This window comes from Dipodomys merriami, unplaced genomic scaffold, assembly GCF_024711535.1.
Source record: "Dipodomys merriami isolate MVZ:Mamm:240054 unplaced genomic scaffold, mDipMer1.0.p SCAF_16, whole genome shotgun sequence".
NCBI lineage: Eukaryota > Metazoa > Chordata > Mammalia > Rodentia > Heteromyidae > Dipodomys > Dipodomys merriami.
This window is the reverse complement of record NW_027202937.1, coordinates 3,430,029-3,447,493: the sequence shown is the minus strand read 5'-3', so window position 1 is coordinate 3,447,493 and position 17,465 is coordinate 3,430,029. Positions and strand designations below refer to the sequence as shown.

The 17,465-nt window shown below is 50.0% G+C and overlaps 1 protein-coding gene across 1 annotated transcript; it reads right to left on the bottom strand.

The window, feature by feature from the left end:
- Positions 1–216: 216 nt before the first annotated feature.
- Mrps18a (mitochondrial ribosomal protein S18A) lies at positions 217–16,337 on the bottom strand. Its single transcript, XM_070023654.1, has 6 exons — positions 16,197–16,337; positions 8,837–8,868; positions 6,309–6,416; positions 3,906–4,029; positions 3,741–3,810; positions 217–576 (listed from the first exon to the last, which is right to left on the bottom strand). The coding sequence occupies exons 1-6, from the start codon at positions 16,306–16,308 to the stop codon at positions 432–434; spliced, it is 591 nt and encodes a 196-aa protein (XP_069879755.1). The 5' UTR covers positions 16,309–16,337; the 3' UTR covers positions 217–431.
- Positions 16,338–17,465: the final 1,128 nt, after the last annotated feature.

The window sequence follows — 17,465 nt, the reverse complement described above, 5'->3', positions numbered from 1 at the left end:
TGAAGATGGACAAACATGGGCTACCCGTGGGCCAGGTAGCCCAACCCATCTCTTCACAGCCCCCATGCAAAAGCACCACTGCCAATAGAGTAGGAACCTGTCTCGCATGGTATTCGTGTGGCCCATCCTGTGAGGTGAGTGACAGTGTGTAGTGGCTAGAAATGTGCCAGTTCCCATCCCCCTTCCCAAGCAATGAGTGCACACCTGGAGGGCAGGTAAACTTCCAGCCTTCTTTATGGTTCCTTCAGGTAAATTCCCGCCTCTACCCATGGGGGGAGCGGGGGGGGGGGGGGGGGATGAACAGGGCCCAAGTCAGTCGTGAGACCACAGCAGCTGCTGAGCGACTCAGCCACTCTGCCGGTACTGCAGCCAGTCCTGCCGCCCGAGGCCTCTACCCACAGCCAGGCGCAGGAGGCCCCGGAGGCCTTGCCCTAGTGGTACAGGCACAGAGGCTTTTTTGAGTAGCAGATGTTGTCCCTCAGGAGTGGCGAGCCAACGGGCATGCGCACCTTGTTCCAACGGTGGCCTTTTTTGTAGATGGGCTTGACAGAGCGGGTAGACCAGCGGGTCAGGTAGCTGTGGAGGGAGCACAAGGTCAGCGTGAGCGGCAGGGCCACACTGGGACAGGGAGAGCAGGCCACCGTGGGCCAAGCACTCTCCTTTGCCAGTTCTCCCTCTGTAAGGGCAGCTTTTCCTGGGAGTCACTGCCGAGTGTCCTGGAAACAGATGGGGCCGGGCTCTGTGCTGCAAGTGTGTGTGGTCAGGGTCAGGCGGCGTAGCCCGCTCCCTTGATCTTTATGAGTGCTGGGGAGAAGGCACAGGGAGGCTGCGGGGCGAGCACACTCCTCTCTGAGCTCAGCCTCGGGATAAGAATGACGTAAGGACACAGAGGAACCCTGCACTCTTCCCCACTTGGCTTTCTCTGCACCCCAGCTTTCAGGGGACTTTCCAGGACACTCCAACTGGCACAGGACCTCTGGCCCTTCACCCAACCTCTGGTGGGAACTGAGGGGCACAGGCCAATGACTTCAGCCTTAACCCAGGAAGCTTCCTGCATGTGGAGGGAAACAGTAGCACCACAGCTCTCTAGTCTCCTTCGGAGATGGTGAGGCCCTGACAGTTCTTGGAAAAGTGGCTCATACTGCTGGGATTGGGGTTTCCTCGCTCTGGATGGGCAAAGGCCCATCCTTTGTCCTGACAACTCAACCACCAGGGCCAGGAATCTTCCCTCGGCTCTAGCTGGGCCTCACCTGAGCTACCTCTTTTTTTTTTTTGGTCCAGTCGTGGGGCCTGAACTCTGGGCCTGGGCGCTGTCCCTCAGCTCTTCAGACCAAGGCTAGTGCTCTACCACTTGAGCCACAGCGCCACTTCCAGTTTTTCTCTTTTTTGCTTATGTGGTGCTGAGGAATAAAACCCAGGGCCTCATGCATGCAAAGCAAGTACTCTACCACTGAGCCACCTTCCCAGCCCACCTCTAGAGATCTTCAAATAAAAAGCTTTTGTATGTGCTGGTACTGGGGCTTTCAGGGCATAGGTGCTGTCCTTGAACTTTTTTTGCTCAACACTGGTGCTCTACCACTTAAATCACAGCTCTACTTCTGGCTTTTTGGTGGCTAATTGGAGGTAAGAATCTCACAGACTTTCTAGATTCAAACTATGACCCTCAGATCTCATTCTCCTGAAAAGCTAGGAATACAGGTGTGAGCCACTAGCACCTGGCTTGAAAAGCTTAATTTAAAAGACTAATAACATTGATAGAAAGCTTTTAGATGAAAAAGTTAAAAGAACTGATGGTTTGTGTATTTGCACCATGCTCCCTGGAACCTGGTCTTCCTGTCAGGGGGAGCTGAGGAGGGTGGCACTTGCGAGTGGAGTGTCCACTGGAGGTGTCAGGTGTCAATTGCTGACCCTGTTTGGCTGCTCAGGAAGAACCTAAGAGTAAAAGCAGAGAGCCCCTGATCACCCAGTGGCCTCTTTACTGGCTTTTCCTAGTCTTCGGAGTGATAGCTTTCCAAATGGGTGCTTGTTAGGATTCAAGGCTCCAGAAGACCCCAATTGACCAGAGCTATGGCCTGGGCTGTTCTTCGGCCGGCCTTGGGCCTAACTCCTGTACCACACAGAGCAGCCAGCCGGCGGGGATGCTAGGTGGCCTCTTGTCAGCTCGCAGGGAACACCTTTGCCCCTGCCTACCTCTTGTGGGATGGGGAGGCAGCAGAACAAAGCACAGCCTGTGCATGGCAGCTCAGGGATGTCTGGCTGGTACCAGAGCCCCCTGCAGGACAATCAACTGTGTTCGGAGCCAAACCCTCCCCCAGCCCCCTTCTCCCCACCACCCTCTGGCCTTTTGCAACCCAAGAGCCCCCACACATCATCAATCCTGTATCACGCTAAAGGACTCCGGATGCGTGAAGGGCCTGGCCCAGCTTCAAAGGCCTGAGGGTAGGATGGATGGTGTCCGCAGGCCTGTTGCTGGCTCTTAAAAGCTAGAGGGGTGGGCTTGACCCCCAAATGGACCACGGCACAGTGGTTACCATGTCCTGCCCCCCAGGGCTGCTGGCAGATGGCCCAGCTTGCAATGAATGTGTCAGTGAAGGCCCAGCTCTGGCCCAGCCTGCAGGCATGGGGAGGCAAGGTACCAGGAAGCAGCCCATGTTCCCACATCTTGTACCCTTGGCCCACCCCTCTGGCCTCCCCCGGCACACGTCTGGGTTTCTGGCAGGGCCTGGCCTGGGAGGTCTGCGGGGGTTGAGGGTCCTGCTTTGCTTCATCATCCCTTGGCCCCCTGTCTACCCTGTTCTGGCAGCTGGACTGGCCGAGGGAGGAAGCACTGGCAGGGGAGCACAAGAAACCCCCAAATCAATTTTCGGACTCAGCTCTGCTCTGAACAGGGCCTATCACAATTGAAGAGGGTGAGTGTGGTGGTGCAAAAGATGGGAGAAGAGGAACAAAAATCTGCTCTTATGCCAGAGCGCGCTGACTGCCTGCTCTGGGTGGAGCAGACTGGTTGATTCTAGGCTCTGGGCCTTCCTCCCTGCTCTGCAAAGCCTCAGGACTTCTAGGCTACATGGATGCTGCCCCTGAGTGGTACAGTGCACAGCTAGCACAGCTCTATCTGGTGGCCCTATCCCCAAAAAGTTCTCCATGTCTGCTCTAACAATCCTGGTGCTGGAGGACCGGGATATGAAAGTTCAAGGAAGTGGGGCTGGGAAGGTGGCTCAGTGGTAGAGCGCTTGCCTTGCATGCCTGAGGCCCTGGGTTCCATTCCTCAGCACCACATAAGCAGAAAGAGAAAAGCCGGAAGTGGCGCTGTGGCTCAAGTGGTAGAGCGCTAGCCTTGAGCTGAAGAGCTGAGGGATAGTGCCCAGGCCCAGAGTTCAGGCTCCACGACCGGACCCCCCTCCCCCCCCCCAAAAAAAGTAAGTTCAAGAAGTGCTGACACCTCCACAGCAACCCAATGTGATGTCACAAATAGGAATTACCATATTCTAATGCCCAATCAGCAGCCTTACCCTCCTGTTCTTGTATCAGTGCTTCTTAGGAGAGGGAAGAAGAAAGCAGCTGGGGGCTGGGAGGCAGAACACTGCACGGCACAGCCACAGTGGGAGTGACAGGAGTTGGATGGACAGCCAAGGCATGCCCGGCATTCCAGTGCTAGGACAAGCTCCAGCAAAAGGTTTCTACGGCAATCTGGCAAGAGCCACAGGCCCAAATGCTCAGGTGGCTGGTACTGTTTCGCTTACCGGTTGAGTTTGAATTTGTTCTTCGGTACAAATCCTTCAGGAAGCCGAGGCCTGTGATTTGGTAGCAGACCTGAGTGCGAGGAAGAACACATCAGGAGTTCTGAGGGGCTCTGGATGGGGAGGCACCTGCTGTCCTCTGCCCCTCTTAGCTCAGGGACCTGCTACCTGCTCTGTGGGCCATCTTGACACACTCCTCAATCTTGCGGTGCTCTTCCAGGCACAGACCTGTGACTGTTCGGGGCAGCATGCCTCCGTGAGGCCGGATGAACTGGCTGAGCAGCAGCACGTCCTAGTGGAAACGGAAATTAGGAGGCCATCAGCTGGGCCTGTATGTGATGCTAGGCACCAGGGCTCTGCAGCTCACAGGGGAGCCACAGCGTGGCTTTCCTTCTTGTGAGCTGACTTGAGACCACATCCTCCACATAGAGCTTGTACACGGATCTGCACTCGGGCTTCCGCACCTCTAGGAGAGTCTCCTGATGGTGAATGAAAGTGAGAGATCAGTTCTTCGTGCGCTTGCAGGGTCTGTCTTGATGGAAAATGTCTGGCTGTTTTCTTCAGGTTGTGATTGGGAACATGTGAAGTTCTCCATACCCAGAGGGAGAGGTGATCCTTCCAGCCCCAGACCCTACATGCCACACACTGAGTGTGTGCCTACACCTCCAGCTCCTGTCCTTCCGGAGGTGCCAGGCAGCACGTGTTAACTCTGTTTGCTAAGTCCCATGCCCACATGAGAATGGACTTCAATTCATTTGGAGTACAACCTGCCCGACAGACTTCTCAGGATTGGGGAAGATGGTTGTCAAGGAGGAAGGATAAATAGACAAGAGCCGGGCGCCGGTGGCTCATGCCTGTAATCCTAACTACTCAGGAGGCTGAGATCTAAGAACTGAGGTTCAAAGCCAGCCTGGGCAGGAACGTCCGTGAGACTCCTATCTCCAATAAACCACTCAGAAGACCGGAAGTGGCACTGTGGCTCAAATGGTAGTGGTAGCCTTGAGCTAAAGGACAGTGCCCAGGCCCAGAGTTCAACCCTCACGACCAACAAAACAAAACAGACAAGAGACCGACCTCCTCCCTCTCACCCTCTACCCTCCAGGAATGGTTGAAGGGATTAAATTGCCTCTCTCTGGGCCTGGTAGTATACTTAACAGTCGTGTTGAACATACCAGCTTGCTCCGAGCCTTACTGTGTAACCGCAGAATGGGGACTCAGAGCCCCTGTTCATGTCCCTGTACTCAGAATTGGATGAAAAGAACTTGGATTGGATTAATCCAGGGCTAATAAACTGGGCTTGCAGCTACAGCCCTTGTAGTAGGTCACTAAGCAAGCCAGCGGTTTTGTGCAGCAGGCCAACAGTGGAGTGGAAATGGGTAAAGGAAAAACAACTTTAGCCTTTACCTTGGAGGGGATTAGATTTCTTCTGCAAGAACAACAGAGCCAACTGTATTTCCTGGAAATGTTGGTTGGAAGAGTGCTGCATGGTGGCTGGGCAAGTGTGGGGCTTCCCTTCCCTGTCAGCAGCTGCGTTTCTGAACATGCCAACATCCCTACTAACTTCCATGTATACGAAGCAAAGCTCTGAATGTTGCCCCTCAAGCACCTACCACAGGAGGGCCTAGGGCAGGGCAGTGTCTCACCCCGCTCTCCTCCCCCCTCTTCCCCCCAGCCCCCCATGGCCAGAAGCCAAGGCTCCCAGCCCAGGAGATTAGCTGGGTCATTCGGCTCAGATCCCATGGGCATGTGGCCTCTCCTGCTCTTATCAGCTGACCAGCCTTTCTATCCATAGTCATCCCATTCCACAGAGGGGCACAGGGACAACTTACAGGTCAAATTGGCCTAGAGCCTGAATAACCTGAAACCCCCAAATAGAACATTTTATGTCATCAGGGAGCGAGTGAGCAACAAGGAGTGTTTCTCCAGGCCTCCTCATCTCCAGTGGGCTGGCTTGCTATCACAGAATTTGTAGTCCAGCTGCTGCTTAGTAGCTGGTGATGAGAGGCAAGTTCATCCGCATCTCCAGGCTTTAAATCTGCTCACTGGAAAACAAGGACACAAAGTGTCTGCTCCTTACAGCGCATTACAGCAGGTCAGCACTAGCCAAGTGTGGCAGCGTTGCGCTTAGCACCACCGCTGCTACCGTCACCTTCCCCACAAGTGGCTGCTGCGGTACAGAGACAGTACTGTGTTCACAGCTCTCAGTGGGGGCTGTGAGCCACCCTCAGGAGCTAAACCCGACCTGATTCTAGCCTTTTGAGAACACAACCACTGGTGTTCTGAGCCAGCCCACGAACTCAATCAGCTTTTACTCAGTCCTGGCTGCATGTGAAAATCACCAGAGCTTAAAAATGCCAGCCCCGCACCTAGAGACTGAGGCAGTTGGTCTGGGGTGGAGCTGGGGCATTATGATCATTAACACTCACCAAGTGATTCTAAAGTGCAGCAGACTTGACAGCCATGAGCAATACAGGGCTTCTTTGGTAAGGCAAAGCGGCAGCTCCAAGGAAGAACAGGACTCGAGGTACTTGTGATGTGACCTCATGACAGTGTGACTGTGCGGGCACTCACCTCATAGTTGTATTTGTGCTTCAGGTTCCAGCGGCAGATGGGGCACTGGCCCGAGGGATTGGGGGGACCTGGGCTCTCCTTGGGAGTCTCTGTGAGACGACCTTCAATCTAGGAGGCAGAGAAAAAGATAGCATGAAGGACAGGGCTGCAGGAAGCCCTGCATCCTTGAGTAAACCCCAAACGTTGGGGGCCTTGAGGGAGCAGCAAAAAGGCCTCTGCCTGAACTGTGGGGTTTTCTGTAGCTGCTGTACCACGAGCCTTGGGGTGGTGGTGTGGATGTGGTTTGGCGGCCTTCAGGGCTAGTGGAAACTATCTCAATACTGGTAGCAGAGGGAGGGAAGGGTTTGCTCTATCTTTCCTTCCTCAACAAGCCAAAACAAAACACCAGAACATGAGGTCCTCCAAGCCTCTGGGACAAAGCAATATAGGCACATGGAGAAAACTCCAGATGGACAGGGATGGAGTGTAAGGAAGCTTCCTTCCTGGCAGGCTTGTCTTGGAGACTGCAGGCACTACCTCATCTCAGAGCGAAGCTTGTGCCCAGAGGTCTCAGCCACAGGTGATTTATTTTCCTGTCTGAGAACATTTCTGATTATCATGATGGGGCAGGGTGCTATTGCAATTAGTAAGGATGCTACTAGTCATTCTGTGTTGCATAGGACAGCCCCACAATGCAGGGTTACCAGCTCCAAATGCCATGGGGCTGGGGCTGAGAACGATGGGATATACAGACAAGCTGCTCTTTTAACCAAACCGCATGAACAGGTAGATTCATTCCTGGTCCTCCTCTCGGCTGTGATCATTTCACACACCACCTTTAAACCCTGCTGGGGCCATGTGTGAAGTAACCTCCCCATCTTGGCTGTACCCTGTGATGTAGCCTTGGAATTGCTAAGCATGATAAAGCAGTGATACAAGAGTCAGCTCTGATTTCAAGGGGAGCTTAGAAAGGCTGGCAGACTGAGGCTGTGGGTGATGAGAGCAAGGCTGGGCAGGTCTGAGCAGCTTTGGGAAAAAAGCAACACTGGGGGTGGTGCCTGAACAAACTGGGCCTGGAAGTTTTACTCAGCGGTGCCAGGCACCACTATCCACCTTTCACGGCAGCCAGAAGCATGCCAAAAACAAGTTACGGACTAGAGAAAATCTGCAGGTACACAGAAGGCTTTGAGAGAAGACCCGGTGATGAAAGAAGGCCCAATGGTTCTCTGAAATCTTTTAACACAAGCTGGTGAGACAGGCATCTATCTTTCAGAGAGGAGAGGGCAATGTTCAAAGACAGTAATGGCTGTACCTCTTCAGGCATGGATAGCGTTTCCCAGAGGCACAGAGCCTCCATGGTTGTGCTATCCAATAGCAGACCATGTCAGACCATGTCCTGCATGAGGAATAGTAGACTCCAAGTTAGATGTGTATCTCTCAACATAAAGTTTATAGAGTGAATGTGTGTACCAGAAGAGGCACCCTAAGGGAGCAGGATCCCCTAAGAAGTAGGGGCTAAGCAAGCATATTCTAGGGGAGGACAGAAGGATTCCCCCAGGGATAAGACTCCCTTAGGGAAGGCTGTACTTGGCTGGCTGCCACAAGGGTTAAGTCCTTGATTGGCACAGAAGTTCCAGAGGCTTCTGGGAGCTCTGTGGAGTGGCTGAAGGTTTTTTGGAGGCATGGGGAAGGCCATGTGAAAACATCTTTTAAAGATTATAGGATGAAAGCCGGGTGCTGGTGGCTCACACCTGTAATCCTAGCTACTCAGGAGGCTGAGATCTGAGGATCTCGGTTCAAAGCCAGCCTGGGCAGGAAAGTCCGAGAGACTCTTATCTCCAATAAACCACCAGAAAACCGGAAGTGGTGCTGTAGCTCAAGTGGTAGAGTGCTCACCTTGAGCTGAAGAGCTAAGGGACAACGTCCAGGCCCAGAGTTCAAGCCCCACAACCGACCAAAAAAAAAAAAAAAAAGATTATAGGATGATCTTGGGCTCATGACTCCCCAAGAAAGGGAGGTAATTGGGCCCAGTGAGGAAAAGGGATCTTTGGCAGATAGAGACTTGTTCCAGCTTTCTTACCAAGAGACAAGTGGGATGCTGGCTAGTGAAGTTAGGGCTAGAGTGTCACCTTTTAGATACATCATTTCAGGAGTGGCTTAGTAGTTCCAGACAAAATGAACTGAGATCCAGGCTCCTGGCTTGACTTACTCTAGTGCTCTAGGCCTGCGATACTGCCTTAGTTTCCCCTCTGGGAAGATGATTTAACACCTGCCAAGGAACTTATTAGCAAAGGCCTCTGAGACTTTGCCATACAAAAGGTCATTTAAATCAAATAACAGATACCTCAGCCCAGGCATGGAGACTGTTTCTGATTAACCACACTACAGCACACAGCTTGAAAAATAGTAGACTGTGGGATTTATGGTCACTGAGGGAGCAGATCCTGGAGCCAGGAGTCCGGATTGGGCCTCCCTCTCTTCCTCCGAAGAAAAGCCAGGCGTCTCCAAGCATTAAAGAGGTTATGAGTGGCCAACGCGATGATACTTACTATAGTTGTCTTCCCTTCTTGGATCTCCACCACTACGGAGATAAAGGGGGAAAATTAGGTCAGCCATTTAATAAGGAACAGGGAGTTTCAAATAACAGCTCAAATTCCAAATAGGCAGAAAAAAGCCTGCATTCTGCATTCTCCCACGGTCCCTTCCCGAAAGACAGAGTATGCAGGTTTCACGCCAAGTGCCAGGGCTCTATGTCGTTGAGGCTGACTGGGTGCTGGGGCTGTAGCATCTCTCTGGGATTAAGGGTGTCCACAGGTTTTGTTTGTCTAAACTGAGATTCGTCTTGGTTCTGGTCAGAAGAGCTGGCAAGACCCTGCCCCACTATGGTTAGCAATAATAGCCTAAACTGTTTTGGGGGGAGGGCAGCAGCACTGGAAAGACTTTTAGATGTCCCCCTTGCATATATGTTCCTTTGCAAAGAGAACCAGACAAAACCAGTTTCTGGCTTTGATGGTTCTGCAAACTAAAATTTAGCACTGAATTAACTGTTCCAGTGGTCATATGGAGGCTTATCAATGAGACAAATTCACTCCTAAACCATCCTCAGAATTCCCTACCAAATCTTTATGAAGAAAGTCATGAGTTCAAATCCTCTTCTCCATCCTCTTCAGAGCATTCTTTTATCTACACTGGAGTGTGGGGCAGGGGGGGGGGGGAGAGGCAGAATGAAGGGCCAACAAACCTATGGCCATTCTAAACAGAGGCCTGAGCAGAGAACTGGATTGGCAGCATGCATTCCCTATTTTAACCTAACCAGGATGTAGAAGGATGATAACCACCACCAAAGATAGAACCAAGAACCAACGTGACAGCTCGAGCTGTCACTCTCTTGAAGAATCTCCCTGCGCTCCCAATCTTTTTTTTTTTTTTTTTTTTTGTCGGTCGTGGGGCTTGAACTCTGGGCCTGAGCGCTGTCCCTCAGCTCTTCAGCTCAAGGCGAGCGCTCTACCACTTGAGCTACAGCACCACTTCCGGTTTTCTGGTGGTTTATTGGAGATAGGAGTCTCACGGTCTCTCCTGCCCGGGCTGGCTTTGAACCGCGATCCTCAGATCTCAGCCTCCTGAGTAGCTAGGATTACAGGCGTGAGCCACCAGCGCCCGGCTGCGCTCCCAATCTTTAAAAAGGGGCTGTACCTGTTCCTGCACAGGAACTGGTACACTGCAAATGCTTAACAAATGCTGCTGTTTTGGGGGAACAAAATGCTCATCATGGTCCCCCTTTCACTATGACAAGAGAAAACTTGGGTCCATACTGTTGGGCTGCAAAATGCCTTTCAGAATACTAAAGCTCTCTTTTTATTTTTGCTGGTTCTGGGGCTTGAACTCAGGACCTGGTTGCTGCCCCTGAGCTTTTGTGCTCAAGTACAGCCCTACCACTTGAGCCATACTTCCACTTTCTGGCATTTTGGTCGTTAATTGGAGATAAGAGTCTCATGGACACTGGCTGGCTTTGAACAGTGATCCTCAGATCTCAGCCTCCTGAGTAACGAGGATTACAGCCATGAGCTACTAGTGCCAAAGCCCTTTTTAAACAGCAGCAGGCAGGCCAGCATGGTTTAGTTTTACTCTGTTATGGTCAAGGCAAGAAGTAGTACAGACCAGCAAGAGCTAGGGATCTTAACTGTGAAGATCCAGAGGAAGCTACAGGCCGCCTTGTAGGAAAAGCACCATCAGCATATACACACAATTGGCCGCGGGTTGTAGGGGCTCATGGCCAGCTATGTGTATATGTGTTGGAGACCCAAGTGGTGATTCTGGTTACCATTCCCTTGGTGGTGGGAGTGGGTGCTTTCTGCTTATCTGAAAGGACTTAATTTCTGAGGTTCCTAAAATAAATATATATTGCTTTTGCAACAACAACAAAAAAAAAATAGAAGGGACTAAGGGGCGGGGGTGGGGGTAGGGGGAGGCAATTGTAACCTAAGCAGAGACCCATGCCAGCATCTGCGAACACTGAGCTGTGACCGACACCTAATTGGACACAGACTGCCTGGAATTATTCCCTATTTGTTTTCTGGGCAAGTCATTCATAAAGATTCATTACTCCCAAACAACCAACCTGAGAGCCCCTCAATGTCCAATTCCACAAACAGTGGCCAGAAAGCCCGGAGGCTTTCTCCAGATACACTGAAGTCACTAATCAAGTCAAAGACAACAAGGCTCCTCCGAGTAAAAGAAACTGCGTCACCCCACACACGGATCTACTTGTACAGAACAGAGACCAAACCAAGAACGGGATGTGGGTGAGACTCAACCTGGTGTCAGACTGGAAGCCAGCACAGCTGCAGAGGGAAGGTCACTGCAGTGGCAATCTGTAGGCACAGACATTTTTCCCTAGGGTGGGGAGAGGAACAGAAGAGTGGCAGAGCAGAGTGGCACTCCACTCCCTGCCTAGAGGGGGCTCCAGTCAGCCTGGAAACTGAATTCGTGAAAACCAAGTTAGGAATGGGCTGAGGGCAACCAAATCTGAGCAATAACAGGTGGGGGGGGAGGGGGGAGATTTTTCTCAGAAGTCCCACAGGAAACAAAAGCAAAGGCACATTCAAGTCCCACTGGAGTCAGCATAAGAACCAGGCCCTGAAACACAAAGAGGATAAACATGTGGTTCCCCTTTTGGTACAGCCACTTGGGTCCTAACCATGAGGTAAACAAGCCTAGCAAAACACACATCACTCTCGGCAAAGATCCAAACCCTGAAGTCATCCCACTGGCCCCTGGAAGAGAGATCAAAGCCCATGGCAAGCTCCACTGTTCACAAGCTCTCTGCACAGCAATCCCAAGCCAGTGAATGTCTTACTAGAAGCCAGTGGGTAAAACAATAGGCAGATGCTTATCTAAGACAATTTGTCAAACCAGAGGAATGACCTGAGAACTCACAGGAGACAGCCTGATTAGGGTGGTGTCTCCGTGTAGAGGGAGTAGGCCTGCCTGGAGCCTGGAAAGGCCCTCAGTAGATTTTAAGCCTCTGGAAAGAGGAGATAGGAATCAAAGGAGTATTGATTTTCAGTGTGGCATAGAAAACATGGCAAAACCAAACAAAACCTGAGATCCATTTTGTCCCTGGCTGCCTCTCCATTCAAGGGAAGGGGGGGGGTAGCTAAGACAAGCTGGACTAAGAGCTTCACGTGCTAACAGAAAACTTGTTTGAGAAAAGAGGAAATCACCTTTGTGTTCTGAGATACAGCAGTGTCAATGAAAGGAAAGAGATGAAGCAGTTTTCTAGACCAGCATGAAGGGCCAAAATCTCTCAAGGTACACGTCTTAAATCTGTCCCAAACTAGGCAACCCATTTGCTGAGTACCAGTGAATGTGTGTTTGTGTGTGTTGGGTGTGTGTGTGTGGGGGGGGGGGGGGGTCCCAATCTACCTACTGTGGAGTCAATATAGAAAGGCACTGTCTTTGCCCTAAAGGAGGAAAGGGAACTAAACCAAGAATGGGAACTTCATCATAATAAAGTCCATGCCTTGTAAAGAGGTCCTTTGAGTACTTCAGTAAACACTCATCTAGGAAGGAGTCCAAGATAACTGAATGATAACAGTCTGGAGAAAGAGCATTGTGGTGAGATTGCAATGAACGAAAAAGACCTTGAAGGCCACATAAACACAAAGGCAGTGAACTGCAGCTGTGTAAAGACCCAACTGTTTAGTACAGGAGGAAGTGAGGGAAGATGAATGGTGAGAGTAGGCCACTGCTGGAGTTAGCAGCCAAAGAAACAAAGTCCTAAGGTTATGTGGAAACCAAGTCCTAGTCAGCATGAAGGGAGTAACTGATGGCTCAAAGGCAGCCCTAACTGCCTAGCAAGGAGCAGAGTGGGTTTGGGAGGTGTGTCCCTGCTTCTGGTCACTGACCACTATCTTCAAATATCTTCCTACTTCATGCATAGCTTCCTTCAGTTCATCTTTAATTCCACTATTAACAATCACTGCTTCTTTCATCCCTTCTATCCTGAGGGAATGTCATTGGCCTTCTGCTTCAGAACAATGAGTCTCGGTGCTAAGCCCCTTAAATTCTTTAATGCCCCCAACTTGCTCCTTTTTCTCTTAAAGCTGAAGCTATAGAACTATGCATCTTAACAGGCATATCCCTGTCTACAATGCTACATTCTCCAGGCTTTAGCTGATAAAAGGATGGGGCAAATTCCCTTTGGCCTTTCCTTGTTTCAGTGCAATCTGTTTTGTGTCTTGAGATATATTTCCATGATAAGAATAAGGAAGAATATGGAAGGAATAAGGTCTAATACAATCTTTGCTAAATCTGACAGTTTTACCCCAAAAAAGCATTAGATGCAAGCTCACTAGCAGGAACTTTCAGGCAAGGAAGGCCCTGCTATCGTGTACCAAGGTGATGATACTGGAGAGGAAGGAGGGTGGTTCTACTTCTAATACCATCCCTTATAACTACTGGCACTGGATTTCTTCATCTGTAAAAATGACAGCTAATATCCACCTTTAAGGAAGGATGAATATATGTTGAAACCTAGAAAATTACCTGCCACCTGCACCAGGAATTAGAAAATTACTTTTTTCCTCCTGCAATATTCTATCTTTCTGTTTCTGGCTTTGTATGTCCCTTTTGTCAAACTTTTAGGCTTCTTCAACAATAGCAGGGCTACATTTTGGGCCAGATGGTTCTTTGTTGTGGGGAGCTGTCAGGTGAGTCATACGATGTTTTTTTAAAAATTTATATTTTTTTGCGTGTGCTGGTTCTGGGGCTTGAACTTGGGACCTGAGCCCTGTTCTTGAACTTCTTTGGTACAAGGCTAGTGCTCTACCACTTGAGCCTGAGTGCCATTTCTGGTTTTTTGGTAATTAATTGGAGATAAGTGTCTCACGGACTTTCCTGCACAGGCTGGCTTTGAACCACAATCCTCAGATCTCAGCCTCCTGAATAGCTAGGATAACATGTATGAGCCACCAGTGCCTGGTTTTTAGGCTGACAGTGACTGACAGAACTATCAACCTAAGTATTTATGGGGAAGACTTCAAAGACTTATTTGAATATGCAGATCATTATTTCACGATTTCCAGCTAAAAATTTTTTTTACAGCTGGGTGCTGGTGACTCATGCCCGTAATCCTAGCTACTCAGGAGGCTGAGATCTGAGAATCTCGGTTCAAAGCCAGCCCAGGCAGGAAAGTCCATGAGGGTCTTATCTCTAATTAACCACCAGAAAACCAGAAGTGGTGCTGTGACTCAAGTGGTAGAGAGCTAGCCTTGAGCTGAGAGTGCAGGGACAGCGCCCAGGCGAGTTCAAGCCCCATGACAATAATAATAATAATAACTCTTACATGTAACCTCTTAAGCATTCCAGTTTTAAAAATAAAACACACAAAAAAACATTCTTTTTACCTTCCTTCTGGAAACATAGCAAAAACCCTTTCATCTTTGAATTTCATACAGGATATACAACTTGGTAGACACCCTCAAAAATGTTATGCCTAGATGGACTGGGAATTTGGCTTAGTGGTAGAGTGCTTGCCTGGGTTCAATTCCTCAGTACCACATCAGCAGAAAAAGCCAGAAGTGGCACTGTGGCTCAAGTGGTAGAGTGCTAGCCTTGAGCAAAAGAAGCTCAGGAACAGTGCCCAGGCCCTGAGTTCAAGACCTAGGATTGGCAAAATAAATAAGTGAAATAAATATATATTATATAATAACATATATATGCACAGGCCTAATTCTGGCAGCATGGAAACCGGTAAAACATCTATCCAGGCCCTTTCTGTCACTGACAGGATCTCTTTAAAGTTAACCATTCAGTATCTGGATGCTTTCCCTCTGGCAATTGTTCCATTTTTCCATAGCTGAATTCTTCAAGCATATCTACTTCTGATTTCTCCAAACTGGATTCCTCTTCCATCACTCTACTGAATTATTCTTTGAAAGCTAAGATAGAGACCTCGTCCTACCAACTCTACTCCACTAACCCTTTTATTAAGGAATGCATATATATCTTTTTTTTTTGGGGGGGGGCGGTTGTGGAGCCTGAACTCTTGGGCCTGGGCTCTGTCCCTGAGCTCTTTAGCTCAAGGCTAGCATTCTACCACTTGAGCCACAGCACCACTTCTGGCTTTTTCTGCTTATGTGGTGCTGAGGAATCGAACCCAGAGCCTTATGCATACAAGGCAAGCACTCTACCACTAAGCCACCTTCCCAGCCCCAACATATGTATCTTTTCTGTTTCCTCTGACAATGACAGTTTTTTAGTGGATACTTCTCAGCCTTAACTAATATACCAATATGGCACATGAATCTTTACAACCCCCCCCCATCCGCTTTTTTAACACATCATCCATCCTTTCCTGCTTCCCACAGGACTCAAAGAAAGGTTATGTTCTTGCCTCAAGTGGTATGCAACCCACCTAGTAGGCTCATGGTCCCAAATCCAACCCCAGAATTGGGAGCAAAGGGAGGCCAAGGTGCTCAAAGGAAAGTTATGGCCTGAGCTGGGATGGTGGCTCAGTGGTAGAGTGCTTGCCTTGCATGCATGAGGCCCTGGGTTCGATTCCTCAGCACCACAGAAAAAGCCGGAAGTGGCGCTGTGGCTCAAGTGATAGAGCGCTAGCCTTGAACTGAAGAACTGAGGCCCAGAGTTCAGGCCCCAAGACCGACCAAAAAAAAAAACAAAAACAAACTTCCACTTGGATTTGCTAGTTCAGGTAATCGAATCTTCCTGTACTTTGTCACATAAGTGGATAACTTGCATTTATTAGAGTATACACATAGATCATCTCATTAGAACCTACACTTCTCAGAAGAAGGGTTGTTTTCTTCAGAATCCCTCCACCAGCTTGGGGCATAGTGTTTGTCCTTTCGGTGATCTCTCAGATGATGGTAGGCTCGGAGTACTTTTTCAGATTGAATATAAACGAAATGCAGAACCCACCATCTGGCGTTTGCCCCTGTCTCAGTTCAGTGGCCTTCCCACTTTGGCCTCATCTCACAGGAAGATTAAGGGTCAGGGCAGAAAAAAGCTACCATCGGCTCGCAGCATTTTTTTTCGGGAGATAATCTGGAAAGAGAGGCAGTGAAGATTTTCTCCCTCGTAGTCTGAGGATGTTTTAACCAGGGCGGCGGCGGCTGGGAGAAAAAACGGCGCAGGCTCTTAAGGGGATTAACCAAACGTTCCTGAACCTGACAGGTTTCTCCCACCCCTGTTGGGCATCCAGACCTTCCCCTCGGTTCTTTTCCGGTGCCTTCAAAGAGCACCAAGTGTCAGAAGTCCAGGCAACCGCCCCAGGGCCTGGAGGAGGCTTTGAAGCCCCCCAGGGGCAGGCATCTCGGAAGTCGAGGCTGGACGAAGCACTCCGACGTCCTTCTCAATTTCAGGGGGTCGCTGGGACCCCGTACTCACCTTCCCTGAACCCGCGAGCTGGAAGCCGAGACCAGCTGGTGGCCGCTGGGCCTGCCAGAAGCCCTTGGAGCATCCGTCCGCAGCCAGACACCAGCGCTCTGAGGGCCGCCATTTTGAAAAACAACCGTGACCTCTATGGACTTCCGCTTCCGGGTCGCGGCACGCAGCCGCACTGGCGGGGCCGGAAGTAGGGCGAGTGCGGTCCGTACCGCTTCCTCTCGCGTTTCTCTGCCGGCCTGTCCGAGCTGGGGCCTCGGAAAAGGCCTCTGTGTGAAATCTGCGTAGCTCCCGTCTGCCAGTCCTCCGACTTCAAGGTTGCTCTTATTCCCTGGCTGCGTCCCTGGTAACACCGCACACCACCTGTTTCACTTTAGCTAGTTGGGGAACTACGTGTTTCTTAGAGCTGGGACTCCGTGTCCGGGGTGGAGTCTCCCTTGAGTCCCGGATACTGGCTCCTAGCACCCGGTTCTCTTCATCGTCGTACTTGACACGGTTGCTGTGCTGCACTTGGTTGTGTAACATGTATCTACCCACCAGATTGTAAAACCAATTAAGACAGGAACATGGCTTTTTGGTTTTTGTTTTTGGTTGTTTTGTTTTTGCCTCATATCTCAAACACCTAGCACAGTGCCTGATACATAATTGTGCAATATGTACTTGTTGAATGAATGAGTAGAACCTATTGGATAGGGTTGTTGTGTTAATGGCGATAATGTCTCTTAACAAGTTTGACATACTTGCCATTATAAGGATGCTATGGTAGCAAAAAGAAAATGCAGCTTTCTAGTTTTTGCTCTTCCATTGGCGAGGCCGGGGCGGGAGGTGTGGCTCAAGTGGTAGAAAGGCGGGGACGGGGGACCCGGAGGAAAGGTGAGGGAGGAGAGCACTCAAGCCCCAGTTTGGTCTCCCCTCTCCCAACAAAAGATTTGCAGGACATATGGGATGTTCCCTGGCTAAGAAAGGAAAATAATTTCGAGCTTAGTTTTTCCAGTTGGTGGTAAGGGTATTCTTTTCCATCATAATAAACCTGAGGGGGATTTTCTAGTTATTCAACTGTGATTCATAGTTGAGGAAAATCAGGCTCCTTAAATAGTTAAATGATGAGAGGGGAGGAGGAGCCTATTGTCTACACTGGATTGCCACTCTGGTGGGCACTGAGGATGCAGAACAATTGATGTGTAAGGAGCTTATAGCATCACCATAAACAGGGAGAGGTACCATAAAACAGGGGTACCATAAAACACTTCATTTAGCAAAGGCAGACCTTTG

Bases quoted from the DNA above. Each gene is read 5' to 3' on its own strand.
- Mrps18a (XM_070023654.1), bottom strand. From the start codon at position 16,308: ATGGCGGCCCTCAGAGCGCTGGTGTCTGGCTGCGGACGGATGCTCCAA. The intron at 8,869-16,196 runs GTGAGTACGGGG...TTATCTCCGTAG, and splicing joins AGCTCGCGGGTTCAGGGAAG to TGGTGGAGATCCAAGAAGGG. The intron at 3,811-3,905 runs GTAGCAGGTCCC...CCTCGCACTCAG, and splicing joins CAAGATGGCCCACAGAGCAG to GTCTGCTACCAAATCACAGG.